At 36.9% G+C, this 21,902-nt stretch overlaps 1 protein-coding gene across 8 annotated transcripts in view; it reads right to left on the bottom strand.

Moving 5' to 3' along the window:
- TTC3 (tetratricopeptide repeat domain 3) overlaps window positions 1-21,902 on the bottom strand; it is a 65,293-nt gene that overhangs the window by 25,739 nt on the left and 17,652 nt on the right. For all 8 annotated transcript variants that reach the window (XM_035545984.2, XM_035545982.2, XM_035545983.2 and 5 more), the window contains exons 15-24: window positions 18,702-18,756; window positions 14,427-14,487; window positions 10,232-10,298; window positions 7,328-7,465; window positions 6,222-6,302; window positions 5,456-5,568; window positions 3,907-4,033; window positions 2,387-2,509; window positions 2,109-2,210; window positions 282-374 (exon numbers count right to left, since the gene is read on the bottom strand). In XM_035545984.2, coding sequence (XP_035401877.1) covers window positions 282-374; window positions 2,109-2,210; window positions 2,387-2,509; window positions 3,907-4,033; window positions 5,456-5,568; window positions 6,222-6,302; window positions 7,328-7,465; window positions 10,232-10,298; window positions 14,427-14,487; window positions 18,702-18,756 — 960 coding nt within the window. The remainder of the gene's footprint in view (window positions 1-281; window positions 375-2,108; window positions 2,211-2,386; window positions 2,510-3,906; window positions 4,034-5,455; window positions 5,569-6,221; window positions 6,303-7,327; window positions 7,466-10,231; window positions 10,299-14,426; window positions 14,488-18,701; window positions 18,757-21,902) is intronic.

Below are 21,902 nucleotides of genomic sequence, written 5' to 3'. Positions count from 1 at the left end.
TTACTAGTGGGCAGGAAGCAAACTACAATCTTTTTTCTTGCTTCTCACAGACCAACAGAAGCATTTCCAGTTCCCATCAATGACAGTTCTAACCAAAACAAGGTTAAGAACAGAACAGGTAACTTACGTCCCTAAATAATGCTCAGATTCTTAGTGAAGGTAACATATTACGTATGAGTTTGCGTATTATTTCTGAGTTATATTATCACCTTCACTTTATTTCTTTACCAAAGTAAATATTTTAAAGATTATTTTCATATTTTATAAGAACATTTACTTACTTCGCATTTTACCAAACCAGAAGAATTGAAAATAACTATTTTTGAAATAAGGCCCGTACAGTCAGGAGTGAAACATAATTCTTGAAGAAAATCCTGTAGGAGAAAATGGAACAAACAGTGAAGACATTTAAATTCATACAAATTCTATGTTTTTATACAGATTACAGTTTCTTTATTTGAGTTGACCAAGGTAATTAAAGCTACCATGGGCCTAAACTCCTACTGGATGAGGATAGAAAATCACAGCTGACTTGGCAAGGACTGCAAATCCAAAGAGTTCTATACCTGTGGCATACACCTGTTATTCTCAAAGCTATAGTAAATCCCCTCCTCCTCCAACTTTAGGTTCAAAAGTCAACTTTAAGAATATTACTTTGAGTTCACACCCTCCCTGGATTTTCCTTCATTTTATACTGACTGCCAATATCATCTTTTGTAAAATTACTTTAGATATACTCAATGTCAATTTGTTTCTTCAGCAGCAAGACTGTAGAAAGAATACACTTCCATATGGGAGGACATATATGATGCGATAGAAACAGGCTAAGCATACTGTATTGGGTTTACGGGGCAAGATCTTGGTAGGAGTGGGGGCCACAGGGATGGCCTCTGTGGGCGGGGCCCAGCAGCTGTCCCATGTTAGATAAGAGCCAGCTCCAGCTGGCTCCAAAAGAGACCTGCTGCTGGTCAGCTGGTCAGAGCTGAACCAGTAAGTGGTGTTGTTTGTGCCTCTGTGAGAGCATATTTAAGACAGGGAAAAAATGCCATGCAACAGCAGCCTGAAGAGAGGGGTGAAAACCAGCCCTGCAGACTCCCAAGATCAGTGCAGAATGAGGGCAGAAGGTGCTCCAGGCACTTGAGATGAGATTCCCCTGCGGCCTGTGGAGAGGTCCCTGGTGGAGCAGGCTATCCCCCTGCAGCCCATGGGTCCCACATGGAGCAGATCTCCACGCTGCAACCCGTGGAGGAGCCCACGTGGAGCAGGTGGATGTGGCCTGGAGGAGGCTGTGGGCCATGGAGAGTCCCTGCAGGAGCAGGCCCCGGGCCGGAGCTGCAGCCCGTGGAGAGGAGCCCACGCAGGAGCAGGGGTCTGGGGGGAGCTGCCACCCGTGAGGGACCCGTGCTGGAGCAGTTTGCTCCTGGGGGATGGATGGACCCCGTGGTACGGAGCCATGTGGGGGGAGCAGTTCTTGAAGAGCTGCTGCCTGTGGGAAGCCCCCACAGGCTCAGTTCAGGAAGGACGGCATCCCGTGGGAGGGACCCCACGTGGAGCAGGGGCAGAGGGACTGTGAAGGGGCAGGGGAGATGAAGCATCAGGGACCGACCGCAGCTCCCATTTCCCGTTCCCCTGCACTGCTTGCGGGGAGGAGGTAGAAGAGGGTGGATGGGGTGGTGTCTTTAGTTTGCTTTTAGTTTCTCACTGTTCTAGTCTGTTAGTAATATGCAATAAATTATTTTAATCTCCCTATACCAATTTTGTTTTGCCCATGGCAATAATTGTTGAGTGATCTCCCTGTCTTTATCTCAACCTCTGAGACCTTTCTCCCCCTTTTCCTTTGAGGAGGGGGAATGAGAGAGCGGTTGTGGTGGAGCTCAGCTGCGTAGCAGGGTAAAACCACCACACATACACAAGCCTTTCTTCTACAGACAAAAGCAAGCTTTACCCACACTTGCACAGTAGCCAATTTAATAAGAAACTCCTCTTTCCCATCTCTCTTCTTGTCAGATGAATGGAACATATATAAGGCTGTAGCACTTCACTTATCACAGACCAAAGGAATGCCATAATATTGATAAAAAATGCTTCTAGTCTGACACAGGTCTTACCTTATCATTTTTATCACTGTAGTTTGTAGTTTTCAACTTTTTCCAACAGCTGATATGAAACTCCACTCTACATTGCTGACAGCAGGTAATACGTATAAAACCCTAACATTGGAAAATAATATTAATTTAACATCTTTAAAAACAACAGAAAACAGAGCACAACTTAAATGAAGACAGAATAAAATGGTGTGTTCTAGATAGGTCTCTAATATAAAAGGGGATAGAAAACATGAAAACAGGACACTTTATTTCCCAAACCCTTTTAAACTAAAATTTACCTTAAAGTCTGGATCTGTAAAAAATATGTGGATTTTGGAGTGGCCGTGGCATTGCTGATAGCGACAAACTGCATCTGGTTCTGGAGGGAACTTGCATTCCTCAATACAGTTCTTTAAGATCAACTGAGAAACATAAAGTGGTATCAGATAAATTGCACAGAAACCCAGAGAAGATTAAATATCTACTTCCAAGGAACTTTGCAGTGAAACAGACAGACATCACTTTTTAAACAGCATACAACTAATACCAAAAGGTAACTTTTACTAGTGAAAGCCATGCAAGATTGTCTTTTATGCCAAAACATTCAAAAGTTCATTTGAGTCAACTAAGTATCCATAGCTTTCCTATGTGCAGGTTTATAAATGCTTAACAATTTGAATTGCATGAAAATATAGTAAGTTTTCTATACCAAAATTCCCAGGGACAGCTCAGACCTAGCTCTGCACTGGAGCTACTGAGGTCTCCCTAAACAGTGTCTAAAGATAAAGATATTAAAATAGGTTTATGTCAAGTGCGTTTAAATTCCCCTGGGGTTGGCATTGAGCCCAAATTAATGAAACATTAGTAGAAACAAATAGACTCCCAGTCGCAGCCTTTCAGGTATTTGCATTACACACTACAGCAGTCCCAGACCACAGTTGTATAAGGCTAGCTTACTACAGTAACAGCTTGATGTCTATGAGAAATCATTGCACCTGTCACACTGTTAGGAAACAGCACAACTGCTGCTTTGACCAGAAACAAAACAGGTTAATACAGTATAGCCACTTTCATACAGTGAGTAACCTAGCATGCTCTGCTGTGTCAAAGTGCCTGCATGCTGAGGAGCTCGTGTGTCTTGACTTTCATGGCATGGTATATTTCAAAGCAATAATAACACCAAAAATTAAAAAGCTTTTCAATACAAAAGAGTAATTTGTAATTTCAGAACCAGAAGTTGGACTTTTCAATTCAAACAAGGAATTTTACCTTAAGAACTATACAAAGTCTACCATTTGGTTTTAAATATAGCATTACCTATACAATTTTCAACTTCATATTTTTGCTAATTCTCATTTCTAACGTGTTCCCTCTAGCATTACATTGCATATAGTATTCATAGCCATTTAGCTTGATAACATCAAACTCCCATTATGTACAACTTGGAGCTGATTAGAACCACATTATTACATAAAAATACCGAAGTATAAACTCTTACACGGAGACCTGCCCTTGTGCTGTATATGGTGTGCTTTCCAAGAGTATAATTTTGTCACTGAAAAGAGATCTCTGCAAAGACCAGGCTTTGGGGTTGACAGTGCTCTAGGAAATTTACTTGCACTGGCTGTTCCACGCAGAAACCCTCCTCACTTCTGTCCTCCACCTTCCTTGGCCTTGATAATGTGGGGCAAGGAACAAAGTGAGGATGACAACCTAAGAGACACTACAGAGCTTTGGGAAATATACTTCTTTTTTTTTTTTTTTTTTTTGCAAAGACCATTTGAGAGAATAGGATTTTTATTTTTGTGGTTAAACATACCTGTAAATTCTCTTTTCGCGTTTCTTCAATGACCTGAGATGTTGTGGGCCAAGTTAATACTCCAGGTACAATCTTATGACTGACCATTGTTTGTGACTTCATAAACTGATCAAGCGCATCTGAGAATCTGAAGTTTAAGCAGGCACAACATGTTCAAATCACCTATCAATGACTTCTGCACAGAATACGATTCTTTCATGATTCATTTTATGATCCAAGAAAAACAAACAGTAACAATAAGAGTACGTGGGATGAAAAAGCATTAAGTTATGTGGTAAAGGGCTGTTCAGCGTAAAAGACTCAAGGCGTGTGGCAGTGGCTGGATAAGGGGTCCAGAGTCCATGCATATGTATTAGGCAGACCGAGAGCCTGTGCTGATATTCAAGGGATACATGAACACGGGTGTGCTTGTTACTCTGGAGAGTGAGGACATGCATATTTTCACTAGCCATCTTCAATCCCAGTCAGCCAGAGAGGAGGCAGAGGATGCTGTTACCTGTACTTATCTTTTATGTGAGTTCAGATAGTGCTGCATGGGTGTTGAAGGGGCAGCCTGAATGGCCAGCTCTATTAACACGTGTCTGTGGGTGTGTGCAACTCTTCTGGACATACACAGCCTAAAGCTAAGCTTCTACCAGCCAAAACTGCAAAGGGAAGGGACAGCCACAGCCATGGGACTGGGACACAGGCAACTCCTGGGTCTTAGAACAGACCTGGCTACACTGCAGCAGCAGGAAGGAGGAAACCCCTCCCAGAGTCCAACACTCCCTGGCCAGGTTCTTTCAGATATTCCACACAGAGGAGGGTTTAATGGTTAATGCCAAACTTACTCATCTGGTAAGTCTGGCATTGTATTAGGTTTAAAAGGCAAGGGTTGGGGTTTTGGCTGGCAGGGGTGGTGGGCAAGGGTGCAGGGGCATCTAAGGTCAACCCACCACAGGCATTAGATGGGATTTTGATTTAGTAGCGCGATACTGCAATATCCTGAAATCACAGCACAAGCTGGGTGTTTCCAGCTTCTAGAAAGGAATATGTGAGCTAAAGCCAGCTCGTTGCTGTCTTCTAAGAAGATTAGTTGTCTACTTGTTACACATTTTGTCAGGCTGAGCCACATACACGCTCCCCCCTATGCTGGTCTGGCTAGCTCAGGAAGATCTTTGCTATTTATTTCAGGAAACTTGATGACTCACTGATGCAGCTGGCTTATCTAAAACCAAGGTTACTCCCCAGTCTCCCTGCTGTTGAAATAAGTTCAGGTTTCTTTACAACGCATTCTTCCTCAAACTGATCATTTTCTACTCTTTGCCTATGAGCTCTCCTCCACTGTGGGGGTGTGCTGGTCGACCGGTCACATCCCCATACCCTGAAGCCCACTGGATTCAGCAGTTTCCATTACATTTTTAACAGTAAAAAAGTTTAAATTTGTAATAAATCATTCTGATGTTTGAATCTGTTGATTAACAAAAAATAATTACCAAAAAATCATACAGGACTTCCTCAAATGAGAATATTTTTTGTATCAAGTATTGAAACTTTCTATTATACAAACCTGTTTTGCCTGAGGTATACTTTTCCAATTCCGTAATATGCCAGACAATCAAATCTTTCTTCTTGGTACTGTTCAATTATTTTGTTAAACTGGAATTCGGCCTTTGTCAGTGCCTTGAAAATAAATTTAAGACAAAAATGTGACATTTAGCCAGAAGCTTTTCAGTTCTTCCTCTCTTTTTCCCTCCAGTAGAGTGGGTCAATATGCCCTATTGTTTGATCAGTCCTATGAACAGTAAACAGAATTAAGCAATTTTATGTTCACACGCAAAGGGCTTTAAAAACATGGGCTCTAAAAAATAATGATACAAGCTAATTAAGCTTACTGATACCCAGACATTTTTAAATTAATTGAAAGACACTGGATATTTATAAACAATACTGGAGCGGGGCATCCTTCTGTTTTGGTGTTTTCTGGAACCAGAAGGGTGTTTTTTTTTTTTTTTTTTTTTTTTTTTTTTTTTTGGAAGATTAGTGCGTAACTATGTTATGAGAGACAAAGATGAAGATGAAGAAAAATAATTTACTATACTTCAGTAATACTTAAGAATCTCATTTGAAACTTTAACAAGTAGTTTTCTTATTTGGTAGCTTAATTTATCTATTAAAGACCTAGTCCCAGATTAAAAAAACACATGGTTTTCTAAACTGTGGCAATGCTTTCCTTCCCAATTCATTTTATGTTTGCTAAGAGGAGACAAAAATAGATGATCAATCGCCTGAACTAGAACTTTAAATAAAAGCAATATAGCGTCTTAATGTCGTACCTCCGGCTGTCCTATTCCAAGGAGAGCAGTGGCATGTCCATAGATGATTACAACGTAATTAATAATACGAAGATTCAATTGCTGTAAATAGAGTCAAATTATAGTAGTAGCACAAAAACACTTGGCTAGGAATAAGAACATTACTGTCTACTGTCAATTGAAAATGTTCACCACAATAGGCACAGGAAACCATCATAGTTTCCACACAGATTAACGTTACAATCAGCATAAGAAGTGAAGGTTAACTGCACCTTTACTGCTGGTCACTTGACACCCTGATACATTTCACAGTGATACATCCTGAAATGTCTGCTTTTAGAAATGCTACAACTACTGGCCTCAGTATGTTGACTTCATGTAGTACAGTATAACTTTGCTAGATTTCATATTCAGAATTAAGCAGATTCTATTTTGTTTTTAAATAAAAAACGTCTCTCAAACTTTTACCTCCTAATAAACTAGGTCAAAATTCCAGATGGATTGGTACATCACTTGCTTAGTAATGAAGTTAGTACAGACTTGCTCTTGGTATTGCAACAGTTCTTACTAAAATGAGACCTTAAAGTACAGAGACGCATGTGCAAACAGATTTTCACAGAAAACTTAATGCTACAGTATTTTTAAAAAAAAGTAGGATGCCAATTGGGTCATTGGCAGAATGGCTAGATACATTCACACAAAAATTCTCAATACTTGCATCAAGGAGTTACCTGATCAAAAGAATATAAATTCTTTTCACCCTACAACATTATCAATAAAGCTAACAACAGACAAATAACAAATAAGCTAACAACAGACAGTAGTTTCACATTAAGTAGTTTGGTAAATATTTTAAAAATTGTATCTAGAAATGTACACATGTATGCTGACCATTACAAAGATACAATTACAAAGATATAAATCCCATAGTTCTCTTATCCTGTTCTCAATTTTTTTCATTTTTAAGATCCTTGGCATACATATCAGTGCAACACCTAGCACTGGAGTCAACATCACAGACAACAATTCAGTAACACTTACTTTGGTTGAAGGAAAGAATATGACACACAGTATTGAAAGTATAAAGCTCAATTACCCTAATAACTAAGTTATTCCTCTCAATTTACCTTTAATTCTGAAGGATTTAGAATGCTCAACAATTGTGAAAAGGCTTGTTCAGCACTGCAACACCGCTGGTCCATCAAGGCTGTATAACCATCACGAACAAGGGATTTAACCTCTTCTAGCAACATAGCTGAATCCACCTAAAACGTTTAGGAAAACAGCAACTCTAAATGAAAACAGCCTTTTTTTTTTTTTTTTGAATAAAGAAAGTGAGCTGTTTACTAAAATACTTATCCAACAAACAACTGTCCAAATTTTGTACTTCTATGTTTTTATAATAATTCCACTTTTAAAGCTGGTCAGGTACTTTTTTTTTTTTTAAGTAGTTTTAAATTCAACTTCTAAAAACTTAAGGTAATTATGGACCTACTGCTGATAATCTCTTAAAAACTTTTTTTTTTTTTTTTACTGAAGTCGAGTTCCTTTTCTCTTCAGAAAGTTCGAGCATTATCTTAATATTTCTTATATATAAAAAGCAGACATTTCTTCCCCTACTTGTAGACTCCATCTTGTGTACAAACATTTTTAAAAAACAATAAATCAATACAAGCAGTTGCAGAATTCGTAACTTGGTCTGCTGAAACACTAGGAATAGTGTTGTTATGCTTTGGAAAGCAGATCATTGTGCTAGTGTAGAAGTACTTTGAAGCTCCTCCATCACCTTCTCCTGTCATCGCAAGCAAAACCAAACAAGTACAAAAAGACCCATCTGTGTATTTTAGACTAACTCTTAATTCACTAGGAATTCTGCCTTACAAGCTCTTCATTAACTTCTTCCCCCCCCCCCAATACATGACGATTCAAAGTTATTTTTTCCCCAGGATTCTGAATACAGGCTTGTGGGCAGGGAGAAAATAATTGTAAGGTTTTGGAAGAATGGGACATATTAATCTTTGAGTTGCCTGATTTTTAAACATTACAATAATGTTGTAGTTAATTGTATTCCTGTGAAAGAAACTAACATTTTAACATACTAAAATTAATGCTCATCCAGAACACAATATCTGTATCATCTATGAACTTCAATCATATTTTGTTTCTGTTCTGTCACCTGGCCAAAAAGGACAAACATAGGAAAATACCCACGATCCAATGAAAGTTGTAAACAGAAGTAGCAGGGACAGCAGAACAAGCTAGCAGGTACAGGAGAAAAAATGCAGGAAAAGATATTTTTTAATTTCCTAGAAGTACTGACATGAGGTAATGCTGTCAGAGCATATAGGTATGGAACAGAACTAATTACTGCTAAGCTAATAATGTACACACGTGACATGTGAAGCTGATTAAGCCAACTAAAAAATTGGATTTTGATTCTAGTGCTGTATTAACCTTACAAAAATAGGTATTTTTAAGGAAGCAAGGGAGTCTTAGTGCAGTCAGCACCTGAATCTTCTCTTGAATCCCTTTTTCTCTTTTTTATGAAGTAATTAATCAGCAAATGACTAATTATGTATGTCCCCATTAACTAATTCATTCAACAGTTTGGGGATACTCATTATTTGTTGCTAATAAGACCTGAGAAATAAGACTTCAATTTCTGAATTTTATTGAGTTTTAAACAGCTGTTCAACAAAATGTTCTGTGACCATTTCCAAAGATATGTATCAAATACTGGAAAACATATTTAATCTGAACTCCTGGGAAAGTACTATAAATCCCTGAATGACTCCTAGTGATTTTTACAGTTTCACATATAAACTGAGATAGAAGGGAGCCAATTTACTACGTATTTCTAGCTATTTTATGAGTACATTGGAAATCAATGTAACAAAACTGCATGGTTGCTTTCAGGACTGGAAAGTGATTTCATTGTACAAAAGCAGCAAGTAAATTGATTTCACTCATCTGTGTTCACACACCAAGAAATAAACATTCAAATGGTCTAGAGAGACCTGGGTATGACATGGGGTGCTCTTAAATCCACTCTGTCTCTTGGGTTCATCCTGACAGGCAGTGATACATTGACTTCGGTCTTGCCTTTCAAGCCTTGTAGAAGCAGCTACCATTTTGGATCTTTTACCTTTCTACTTTGCCTCGCTAGTCATAAGTCTGACAAAATTCCTTAATTTCTCTTTTCTAGTTTTCATTATCTCAGTATTCCATGGCTCCAGACCCGCTTTCCATCTCTACATCAGTATTTGTCTCCTCTTCCTTTGAATGAAATCACACATAATGGTGGTCTGTAGCAATCAATGTTAACTTCCCTTTTAACAATGCCATTTTCTCTGGTGTTCATGCACACAAATCTACATTTGTATTTCATTCAAACTAAATATTTCTATAACAAATCTCTGCAAATAAGCCACCTCTGAGTAAGAATCAATTCTTTCAGTTGGATGGAAAAAGTTTGATCTAGGACCAACTAAGAACCTAAAGAAACTTCACAGTGTAAGTACATAGTATTTTCTGGTTATTAAACAGATGGATGCATAAACCCCCACTGACCTCAGTATTAAAACCATGCATTTGATATATAGCTAGTCAAATTTTATGTATTTAAGCATTAAGAAATAATTCTGAGAGAAGTTATGAAACCACATACGCTTCCTGACACCCAATAAAAGATGATCTCGTTGCCTTTTCTTCAGGGTCACAATAGGTTTTCTTTCTTCTGACTAGACCTTTTGTTCACAAAGCTTTTCAGCATGCACCATCACTGAGACAGCTGCCTTTTTGTGAATGTAAAGCTAAATGGCAGTGGGAGGGGGAGAGGAGAAGCAAAAAGAGGACTACCAGCAATGAGACAATATAAATCAGTGTAATCACACGATCTTTGTTTCTTGACAGAAATCAGGCTAAACATGAAGTGGTAAGTTTTTGAGCAAACGAGGATTTTGGACAGCATTACTAAAAGGTTTGTAATTGTTTACACTTAAGGTCATATGCTAAGTAATTCCCACAGTTACCTGTTGTACAGTACAGAAGAGTTTATCTTGGATGCTTTTAGACTCTATCTTCAAATCAAGGTGATCTCTACAAACAACAGGACAATGGTATTATGAGTTCGTAGATGTATTTTATAGTAATCTAATTTTCAAGGAACAGAGAAATTTCTGTGCTTTTATCACCACACCACATGAGCCTATATGCTAGAAATTATGGCGCACTTTTTCACAATAATATTCACAATAGTATTTTTCACAAGTATTGTAACATTATCAAGGATTATGATACTATTCAACTTATGGCTTGGGAATCACTAGGGCTTCAGGGAAGTAGAGGCCTTCTCCGTCATTTTAGTTGTTTTCTTTTATCTTCTCCAGCTCAATGTCAGTTGAGTTGCTTTTATGAACGGCTGGGATAGAGACTTTCCTAGAGACCTTCCCTACACCAAAGGCAGAAGTATAGGAAGGCACTTAGGCCTCTTTTCCCTTCTCCTCTTTTCCCTGCTCTACTTTTTCTAAGTACAAGATCCTTTACCCTAGTACAACAACCACTTAAAATCAAATGCATGTAACAGCCATGCATGGCAGAGGCAGGGAGAACAGAGAAGAGAGGAAGAGAGAAGTTCTTTTCAGCTCTTCCCTTCCCCTACTAGGGCAGAAAGGCAACGCGCAACCAGGGAGTGGAGCAAGCGCAGAGGCAAAGTATTGCTCAATACTCTAAATTAAATTCATGCTAAGATTGCTACTCAATCCTCAATGCTACTATATTGCCCATATATGCATAATATAGATACATTTAGCTCAGTTCCAAATTCAAAGGCATCAAACACTCATCACTTAAGACAAATCCTTTAGAGTGTCACAGGAATCCCTACAATTTTTTTTTTGAAGCCAAGCAACTTGCCAATTACAGAAATAGAGTTATGATTATAACTGACCGTGTACCTCACTTGAGAAATACTGTGCAAGTCAAAAACTTAACTGTGAGACAAGCAATTTCATAGATGGCTCTGTTACTGTAAAGAGCATTTGTTCCTATAGTGACTTTTTCAACATCAGAAATCTACGCTTCAAAAAATAGCACTTGATAGAAACTTGTATCAGCTTCTCTATTTCAATGTAAACATTTTACTTTGCTGTCTCCCTTATCGGTTTTAAATTATCCTAAGCACAAATGAAAAACGCTAGCTGAAAAAGCATACAAGAAAGTACAGTCTGAGCTCAATTTGTCTCATTTCACAGTTGAGGTTGCAACACTGAAAGCTTCCAACTGTGCATAGCCTTAAGCAGTAAGTCATTGTTTGCCTCAGTCACACTACAAAACAAGTCTGAAGTAATAGTTCTTAACTCCTTAACTATCTATTCAATGAGGAAATACACTGGCAAATGGAATTACCTATAAATGCAGTGACTTCGTCAAACTTGTTTAGATCATGTTGATCCCAGTATCACTGGAAATAATTATTTCTTTTGTTAAGCTCTTAAATTTTAGGACAGAGGGAAGCATACGTTTTGTACATAAAATCTACAGTGCTGTTTATCTCAACTTTCAATATTGGTGCCAAACCATCAAACATACTCATTCACATTCAGAAAGAGTATTTCTGTACTTAAAAATTAAACACGGATTTGCTTTAAGCCAAGATTCAAGTTTTACAAAGTCCTAAAGGACTTTAAAAGCTCTTTTCTAGTATTAAACTGAAACCGACTTATAATGTTCTCCTTGTGGTCAAATCTCTTATTTTGAATAAGCATATGAAGTGTCAAAAAGGTTTAAAAAAGTGATCTGGTACACTGTAGAAGTAGTACACAGTAGAACTAGTACAAAAGAGTCCTTGAAAATAAGATACAGCTTGAACTATGCTGTGATGTAAGTTTGAATGTAACAGTAAGAACAAGATTCCTATTATCTTTTGCTGTAAAGGAAGCACATTTGTGGTTAGGCTGTATCATGCAACTTGCTTTTGGGCAACTTAAGCAGTGATTATTAAAATTATGCTTTCGTTTACTAAAATCCAATTGAGATTTGGAAAATATTTAGTTTTAAAGTAAGAATTCAGTTTCTTCATGGAAGCTGGAATATAGTGAGCTTTAATCAGCTGTCTTAACATGAACTATATCCTGAAGAGGATGAAAAAAAATATAAGCACAGAATAGGGTATATTAGGCTTTAAATAAAAAGTGGTTAATCAGTCTTCAGTTATAGTTCATTGAGACTAATTTCCCCCACTTTTCATAATTGGAGAAAAAAAGTTTCTTCACTCACAAAAATAATCACTCTTGTATGCTACCAATAGTTTTCCAAGTGGCTTTACCACATTCCACAGCGGTAAAGTATACACAAAAAATAAGATATACTTAACCTGTTTGTATGTATACTGTAGACATGGTATTTTGTCAGTCAGAAACGGGGTACTGAGCTAGACAACTGTTAGTGTTGAAAACTTAAATTATAATTAATGTAAACTGCATAACAAACACTAAACACCAGCATCTCCTTTTCATACAAATCCTCTTCTCTATTAAAGGTAACTTGAATTACCAACTTTGATTACTTTGCCTGACATCCTACTAGAAAAAAAAAATCAGTATACCGGCACTATACTCTAAATGGCATTTCTAGAGGTCTAGTAGTTCTCTTACGGGAACCACTTTCCAAATCAAGGTCCACATTTCAGCAAAGCATTTGACTGTACCTAAGCAGTACTGCCAGAAGAAATGGTTACTAGTACACCACACACCATTTGCGTAACAGAAATTTCTATTTGTTCATATTCTCTTCCCGTTGTACCTCAATGCTTTTTGATTTTCTGGGAAATACCATGGAAAAATGCATGAGAACACTGCAAATATATATATGCAGATATGTATATCTCCTGTAAATGTACTATTACAGAACATTCAGTATCTAGAATAATAAATTTGGCGTTTAAAATCTACAGTCTCTTTATAGTGATTACTGATATTGTTATTACCTTTGCATCAAGCTCTTAAAACCTGTATGCAAATACTAAGAGATGACTTTTCTGTGTATACTTACACAAATGCTACCTATTTTAGAAATGTTAAAAGACCATTAAAGAAAAAAGTGTTAAAAAGAAACCAGGTAGAAGCAAACAGATCTTCTAACTCAAAAATTTAACTTTCTTAGACTCCTTCAACAAGGTGGTAAGAGGAAACATCACAGCAGAAGAAATACTCTCATTTTGTGTCTACTTTTGCCATGCCTACAAAAAGGCAGAATAAAAGGCTTCTGCACCAGGATCTCCTATACTCCTCATGCCTCAAAATTAGAAAACAGAGCACTGATTATTTTCCCACCCTTACAACACCCTCATACTGCATAATATACTCACATACCACCCTCTCCCACACTGGGACCCCGCTACTCCAACTTCAATTTGCTACTATGGACACCTTTCCACAAAAATCAGGACGCTACGGTATTTTCTCCTCTACTCACTAACTTCCATGCTCCAATATTTTGACCTGCAAAGCAAAGGCCCCAGTTGGGTTAGGTTTTTATTAATGCAGAAGGTCAAGAAGCTAAGAGCACAGTTGAAAGCAGCAATAAATTATAACCAATCAGCTGCTCAGATAAATGTCTACACACAGGCAAATACAATTAATCTAGTGGTAAAGGCTAAGAGGGAGACACCCATCTTAAAACTCACTAAGTGTCTCATCACATGTAGTGTTAGCTGCTGCATAACAGTTATGAGGTTCACAAACAGGGAACAATTTGTATCTAAGTGTTCAGTTTAAATGTTAAGATTAATAAACTAACTTATTATTTGTTATATGTTTTATGTATTGTTTATTTATGTACATATACAATAAATTATAAATAATGTATACCATTAATATTGTTATTAGAAGCATTAAAGCATTTCTAATGAAAAACGTTGTATTTAGATAATAATTACTCTACACTTTCTTCCTCTATAGTTTACCTTCTTTTCCTTGACATTGCACTGAAATCACCACCCTCTCTCTAATAATAAACATATACTACTCTGGGAATAGATCCACCTATTCAATATAATGGATTTCTATATCAGATTTAGGGGGTTAAATTAACCCTTAGCTGGGGGAAAATAAAAAAAAGCAAAGAGCAAGCAACAAGACAAAGCTGCATCAGCCATTTATAAGTGCAATAAAAAAAAACCTCACTAACTAAATTAAGTTATACATAATAACTAAAAATTTTCCTTACTTCGTCTTTTCAGAATCACCAGGTTTGTTCTTTGGCCTTCCTTTGTTTTGGTGACTTTGGCCTGCAATGGGAAAAAATATTTCAAACAAAATGACAATCACCTAAAAAAAGAAAAAAAAATGCACACAAAACTTATTTTGCTGTATAAGTTATAGATCTGAAATGTTTACAATATTCAGAACTAGCACAGCCAAGAAATTTTTCAGACACATCTCTGAGTGTTATGATGCGAATTTGATATTATTTGTATTAAATAGTATATAATTTTATTAATCCTGTAAAGGGAAAATGATGTTTCAAATAAACAAAAGAATCTTAAGACTCTGTAAGATATGATCTGACTCTCTTATATCATAACAGTTATTGAATTGGAATCCAAACCAAACAAACCAGGTACATTTTACAAACCCACTTTTGCTATTTAACTATGAGATAACCAGAATTTTTAAATGTAATAATAGATCACTGTGGGTGTTAAATGTCTTCATTTGTGTTTGACTACAGAAATTTTACAGAAAGTCTGCTACTTCAAAAATACATTGCTAAAGGAGTCAAGTACAAGCCACATTAACCTTAGAAAGCCAAACACATGAGTCAGATCAATGTAAACATTCCTAATTACAACACAGAAATGTTTGGCTGCATGGAAACAAACACTGGGCTACAGCAAGAATGAATCCATCCTAACAACTGATTCACTTGTAACTCTGAAACGATATCAAAGACAACGCAAAACTCTAATATACTTTATAATTTCTGATATGTTATCTTGGTCACTCTGCTCTACAAACTACGTAAACAAGTCAGTAGGAATGAGGAACAAAATAGATATTTTAATACTTTATTGGAATTGGTCAAAACCAGGAAGCAACTCAACTGTTTTCTCTGGAACATAATTAGAAAATTCTTAACTAGAACGCAAGATTAGTTCTTGACGCACATGAATATGCATAAGAATGCTCTTAATGAAGTCATGAAGCATTTAAATTTCAAGAATTTTAAGTTGGAGTTTTTTACAAGACTCTGAGTTAACAGCAACAGTGACAAAATCCACTTATTAAGAGAGCTTCCTTCTGGTAACCAAACAATTACAGAAACAGGGCAAAAATAGTATGTCTGGTCTGGTAAAGAACCAACAAGCAACTGACATTCAGTTACAGAACTGCTGAGCATCACATGTTGCAAGAGTTCCTTATTACGTACATTAATGTTGAAGAGGGCAGAGGGGGCAGATTTTTTTGCTAGTTAAACCTAGTTCTTTTTACAGTTCATATAAGAATGCCTTTTTCTGCCTCAGCTGGTTGTTCCAAGATAAGATAGTTCCAGCCATACTCTTTTAGAAACAGCTTAGGAAAGGACTGTAGCTTCCAAGCACTGGACACCATCACACAGACAACATACATTCCAGCACCTGGAGTTAAGCTGGTAGAGGACTGGAACCCAAATACAAGGTCCAGCTACCAAATAAATCAAATGTAATAAACTACTGAATGCTGCTTAAGTTCAATTACCATAATAATTTTTTTTCCAAATTCAGTAATTTCACATATAAATTTCAGCAATTATCTACGCTTAAAAATGTTTATTTATGCTACTCAGAAAAATATTCTATAGATCTATATTTTAGTATATATATATTTTTTTAAAACACTGAAAGACACTGATCAGAGAAAAACAAGAATTATCCATTTGACTAATCTCACTCAAGAGAACAGAATGTCTCTCATGCTCATATCTCAAGTTAAATCATCCACATAGGCACCCTCACATCTTGTGCCTCAATTAATTTTTCATTAAAAGCTACTTAATGACAAAATATAAATTAATCAGAACAAAATACAAATGTCAGAAAGACTGATCACGTTCAGAATTATTTTATGAAGCATTTATTGAAAGTGACATGGGAGTCTGAACAGGTGTCTGCCGGAATAGTTCATATGCATTAAAAATTCCAAAGTAACAATAATAATCATTATAAAGTCCTCATATTAAAGATATTTAAAGGATGGAAAACAGTATTTTTGAAGGCCAGACAACATTTCAATCATATCATCATTTTACCACTTAGAGATTATATTCCCTTTTCTTCATTAAATATTTTTCCCCTCCTTAAGGAACTGAAATATTCAAAGCAAAATCTTAATGAAGATAAACCAATACAAATCTTTCCTTGCACTATCAAATGAAAGAATTAATCAGCCCTATTATTTCACTTACCGAATCTAGCATTAAAAGCCATTCAAAAAAAAAGATTCCAAAAAATTTTCCTACAGAAACTACTACTCCCATATACCATTCAACTTAGAAGTATTTTTTAAATCTGAAAGTAGTATCTTTTTAAATGAAAGTAACGAGCAAATCTTGATGAATTATCATTAAAACACTTCAGCTAAAGTATTAATTCAACAGCAAAGAATTCACTTACCCCACAAACATTTTAAAATATTAGTAGAAGTAGCATTGCTTTTGCTAGAGATTTCCATTAGAAGCAAACAAAGATATTTAACAGAAATATACACATATTCAGAAAAATAGTACATGCAAGCAAAAGCTATAACGAAAAAGGACAGTAATGTTAAGATAAGATACAGGGGCATAAAGTTGCTTTACATTAGCTCCCCTGCAAGCCACAAGCCTTTTTTATGTGAACAAAGGATAAGAAAAAGAAAGCTGTTCATCCCCACCCACACTAAACTTGTATCAGCTAGTCATTCAGAGCATAACTCCTCCTTTCACATCAAAGCCAAATCAAATATTTTTTTCTACAACAGTACTGACATAATGAGTATTATGGGGAGGAGGAGGAGGAAGGAAGAATAGAAAAAGAAATGGAATCAGCAGGTTTCCCCCCCCCCCAACACAACATTTCACAGTCCTATGATCTTTTCAGGCTAGACGAATTTTCAGTTCTCTACCTGCATTGCCTTTCATTATCCCTCTTCCCTCCTTAATCTCTCTAAAACCAATTATCCTTCTTGCTCAGGAACAAGTGAATTCAGACATTTTCGTAGTCACTTGATTCAAACTTGTTCAAATTCCCTATGGCACCATGCATCTCATATTTTGCTCTGTTACACCATTTACATATAGTTCCTAAAACTGATTTTTCTTCCTGAACTTGACTTCCCCTTTCCGAAACCCTTCCCTAATTTATGCTTTCTGAATTAACACTTTACAGTTGTGTTTTTTGTTTTTTTAAAATAATCCTACCACATAAAGTAAACGTAAATTTGTTGAAAAGATGTTTCTTTTGCAGCCTTTCTGCATTTTCCACTTCACAAAAAAATTACTTAATTCTTCAAGACGTTTGCATATAATATCCAAAGTCTACAGAAGCAAGACCACTTCTTCCTACTGCTCATTTCTAAATATTATTTCATAACATATCTTCATTGGCTTCCTAAAATCAAATTTTGAGTCCACACTTTGGCATCTGTTCAGATAAATATTTAACTATGTGAAGTCCGAAGAATGGTGTAAGTGAGCACTTCAAACTACTGCCTGGTCAGGAGTAGAAGGACTCATTGCCTTGAAGGTCACAGCTTTAGAATACAGCATGGACAATTTCTGAATATCAGGGAAATCTCTTACACATTTTCAGTTAAAGTATGTTTACCGGGTGATAAAAAACAAAGTTCAGGAAGAGAATTCACTTTGAAGCTGAGAGCTGTTTGTGCTTAAAATGAACACACATCACAGGAAGGTAACTCCAGATCTGCAGTAAATTTGAAGGGTGGGAGGTCTTTCTACAAAAGTGTTTTTTTCATTAAAAAAAAAAAAAAAAGAACGATACCAGCTTACATCTCTAACTTCGTAGCAAAAGATCCTCTGTGAAATAGCTTGTAGCATCCTTCCTCTCTAACTGCAGGAAGATTTTCTTAATGATATATACGGAGCTTTTAGTAACCGTAAAGTAATTATGGATACTGAAACTACCCACACACCTCTCTTAATTTTAGATCCGTTTAGATCCAAAATATACCTTAAAATGAGAAGAGCATTTCTAGCCTGTGACTAAGCATTCCACTTTTTAGTTTCACTTTCAATTCTGAATTCATCCGTATGAATTAGACTGAAACTCCAAAAGAATTGAAGGAAATAAGGCACAGAAATATAGGAGAGAAGTAGTAATTTAGTAAGTCCACCTAACAAGAAAAAAGTGAAACATGATGGCTTAACATTGTAAAAATAACAGTAGATACACTTCTGCTTATTAATAACGGCAACAGCAAGGGAAGAACTGACTCAGACTTGAAAACAATAAAACAAACTCACTTGGTGGAAACTCCAGAGACCACTCTTTGCTTTCTGTTCTTGGGATGTTGGTGACCTAATGACAAATACATTCATTTGGTTTTACACATACAACAGAAAACAGAAGTAGGTATTACTCCAGTTTCATAGTCAGCTTCATAAACAGACTATTTTAATCTAAAAATTGATTTGCCCATTTCAGTACTATGTGGGAATTACAACCAAATTGCAAATTACAATTTAAACAGAGAAATCACAACTATAATACCATACACTATGTCACCAATTAAAGTAATTTCATTAATCAAAGTATATTTGTACATTTTTTTCAATTTCACAGCAACTTATATTATCTAAAAATACTATCACTTCTTGCAGTAACATTCATCTTAAGGAAAGATAAATTTACAGACCTACATTATGCCAATTTGCATGCGTAAAAGTAGATCGAAGTTTTCATAAGATAGCAAAAAATCTTCAAGCACTTCTTGTAAGTTCTGTAACTCACTCTCTTTCTCAACAAATTACTCTAATGTATCTTTCCTTTCCTTTGCCCTTGTACCTTAGTTTCACTTTTCCCGCTACTGAGTCACCTTTTTTCATTGCCCTGCCCTCCTGTGAAACCTGAAAAGGCTATTTTGAAATGTACATGCTAAGTTTGCTTTGAACCTGCTAGTAGATTTATATTATTTATCATCTTGCTTTCATATAATGTATAGTTTATAATGCACTTTATATGCTAAGTTATAGGAAAAAATATGGATTAGCTTAAAAAAATGGTAAACAATCAGAAAGGAGTACAAAAGTTTATTTTCAATTAATAACTAGTGTGAAGTAGAACAAGTATTTGTAGGCAAACTGGAAGTTGTGATGTTAAATTCTGAATTCATGCTGTCACAGTCTGCATGTATCTAGCAAATCAAGCCACCTGGGAAAATTTATGGACCAGAATGATTTACAGTCTCCTCATAATAATAGACACGAGATAAGTACTATGACACCAACAGCTGGGAGATTCCACTGACATCCATTAGTGAAATCCCCTGGAAACAACATGATAAGCCGTGACAAAATCCCCAAAGATTCCACTTTTCTTTTTTTTAAATATATATATATATATATATATATATTTATTTATATACTGGTTTTGGCTTCGAGTTAGTTGCTTTCATAGCAGTTCGTATGGTACTATCTTTTGGATTTGTGACCAAGACAGTGTTGATAACAATAATGAAATAATAATATTGAAAATAATGCTTTAGTTTTTGCTAAGCAATGCTTACACAGTGTCGAGGCCTCTTCTGTTTTTCACCCTGCCCAGCCAGCCAGCAGGCCAAAGGTACAAAAGAAGCTGGGAGGGGACACAGCCAGGAGAGGTGACCCAAACTGGCCAGTGACATATTCCATACCATATGATGTCGTATTCAGCAATAAGAGCCATGTAAAAGGAGGAGGAAGAGAGGTGACGTTCCTAGGTATGGTGTTTGTCTTTTCATGTTAACAGTTACGCATAATGAAGCCCTGCTTTCCTGGAAATGGTATGTATCTGCCTATTGAGTAGGAACAGTGAACAAATTCTGCATATTGGTTTGCTTCCATGCACAGCTTTTGTTTTGCCTATTAAACTCCCACCAGATTTCTTGCTTTTACCCTTCTGATTCTCTTCCCCATCCCACTGAGGGGAGAGAGCAAGCAGCTGTGTGGTGCTTAGCTTCCTACTGGGGTTTGATCCACAACATCATAGTAAGTCTTTGCACTTTAAACAATTAAAAAAAACACTCTAAAAGGCAGAGTTAGAGACTTTTGTTGGTGGATTTGTTTGGCCGTACTTCACTAATGTGTAACCTTAGTTTAGTTATTTTTTAGGAACAAAACTCAACCATGAACAGAGAACAAAATTTAAGTTTCACTTTATCGTTTAAACCTTCCTCACCATAGTTAATAAAAATAATATAGTAGAACATTAACAGATTTAAACAGTTGTTTTTTTAATATTAAGAATTAATCCAAAGAATTACAAAAGGATACTAAAATAATACAAGTCCATTTTGCATTTTAACAGTATACTATGCTTGTTTTAAATACACAAGCCAAATATATAATTGAGGACCATAAAATCCTAGTTTTAAATATGATTTAAGAGTTAAGAGTACTATTCAACCAACGCTTTTTCCATAGAAAAGAAATCTGTTAGCAGAGCAACAAAACAATGGTCTGTAACCATGTAAATACTTAGCATTGCAAGATCAGTGCAGAACGTTCCTTAATAGCAAAAACCCTGTATATGAATTAACTTTGGCTAAAGCATCTTCCATTGAATTCCATTATACTAGTACACATTAACTAAATCCTCTCCTAAAGCCAAAGGGAAGTCCACATCTGAATGCACACTAACAGGCAGGACTGGTCAATTAATTAAGTCAGACATGTCTTCAATCTCTCTTTTAATAAACCTGGAGAAGCCCTCTCTCTTCCTAGTGAAATGCAACGTCCATCTTTTCATTTGAGCAACCACTTCTCACCTTCTTTCAAATCCAAAGTCCTAAATATAATTTTATATCAAAGGAAAAGTGCATTTGCCTGAGAAAGTACACAATTATTAAAGCATAATTGCTGCAAAGTTTCAGTCACAGCATTTAAATGACTGTAGTAGGTTTACATGGCAAGGTTTTGGTAGTGGGGGACCATAGGGGTGGCTTCTGCAAGAAGAATCCAGAAGCTGCCCCATTATCAGATAAGGGCCTGGGGCCCCACTGCTGGCCAGAGCAGGCCAGTAAGTGATGTTTGTGCCTCTGTGAGAGCATATTTAAGAGAGGAAAAAAAACTGCAGGGAAACAGTAGCTGGGAGAGAGAGAGGACTGAGAAACAGCCTTGCAGACACCAAGGTCAGTGCAGAAGGAGCAGGTGGATGTGGCCTGGAGGAGGCTGTGGGCCATGGAGAGCCCCCGCAGGAGCAGGCCCCAGGCTGGAGCTGCAGCCCGTGGAGAGGAGCCCACGCAGGAGCAGGGGTCTGGGGGGAGCTGCCACCCGTGAGGGACCCGTGCTGGAGCAGTTTGCTTCTGGGGGATGGATGGACCCCATGGTACGGAGCCATGTGGGAGCAGTTCTTGAAGAGCTGCTGCCTGTGGGCAGCCCCCGCAGGCTCAGTTCGGGAAGGACGGCATCCCGTGGGAGGGACCCAACGTGGAGCAGGGGCAGAGGGACCGTGAGGGAGCGGCAGAG

Source organism: Cygnus atratus, chromosome 1, assembly GCF_013377495.2.
Source record: "Cygnus atratus isolate AKBS03 ecotype Queensland, Australia chromosome 1, CAtr_DNAZoo_HiC_assembly, whole genome shotgun sequence".
NCBI classification, from domain to species: domain Eukaryota; kingdom Metazoa; phylum Chordata; class Aves; order Anseriformes; family Anatidae; genus Cygnus; species Cygnus atratus.
Note: the sequence above shows the minus strand (reverse complement) of the source record. Positions and strands in the feature narration are given on the sequence as shown.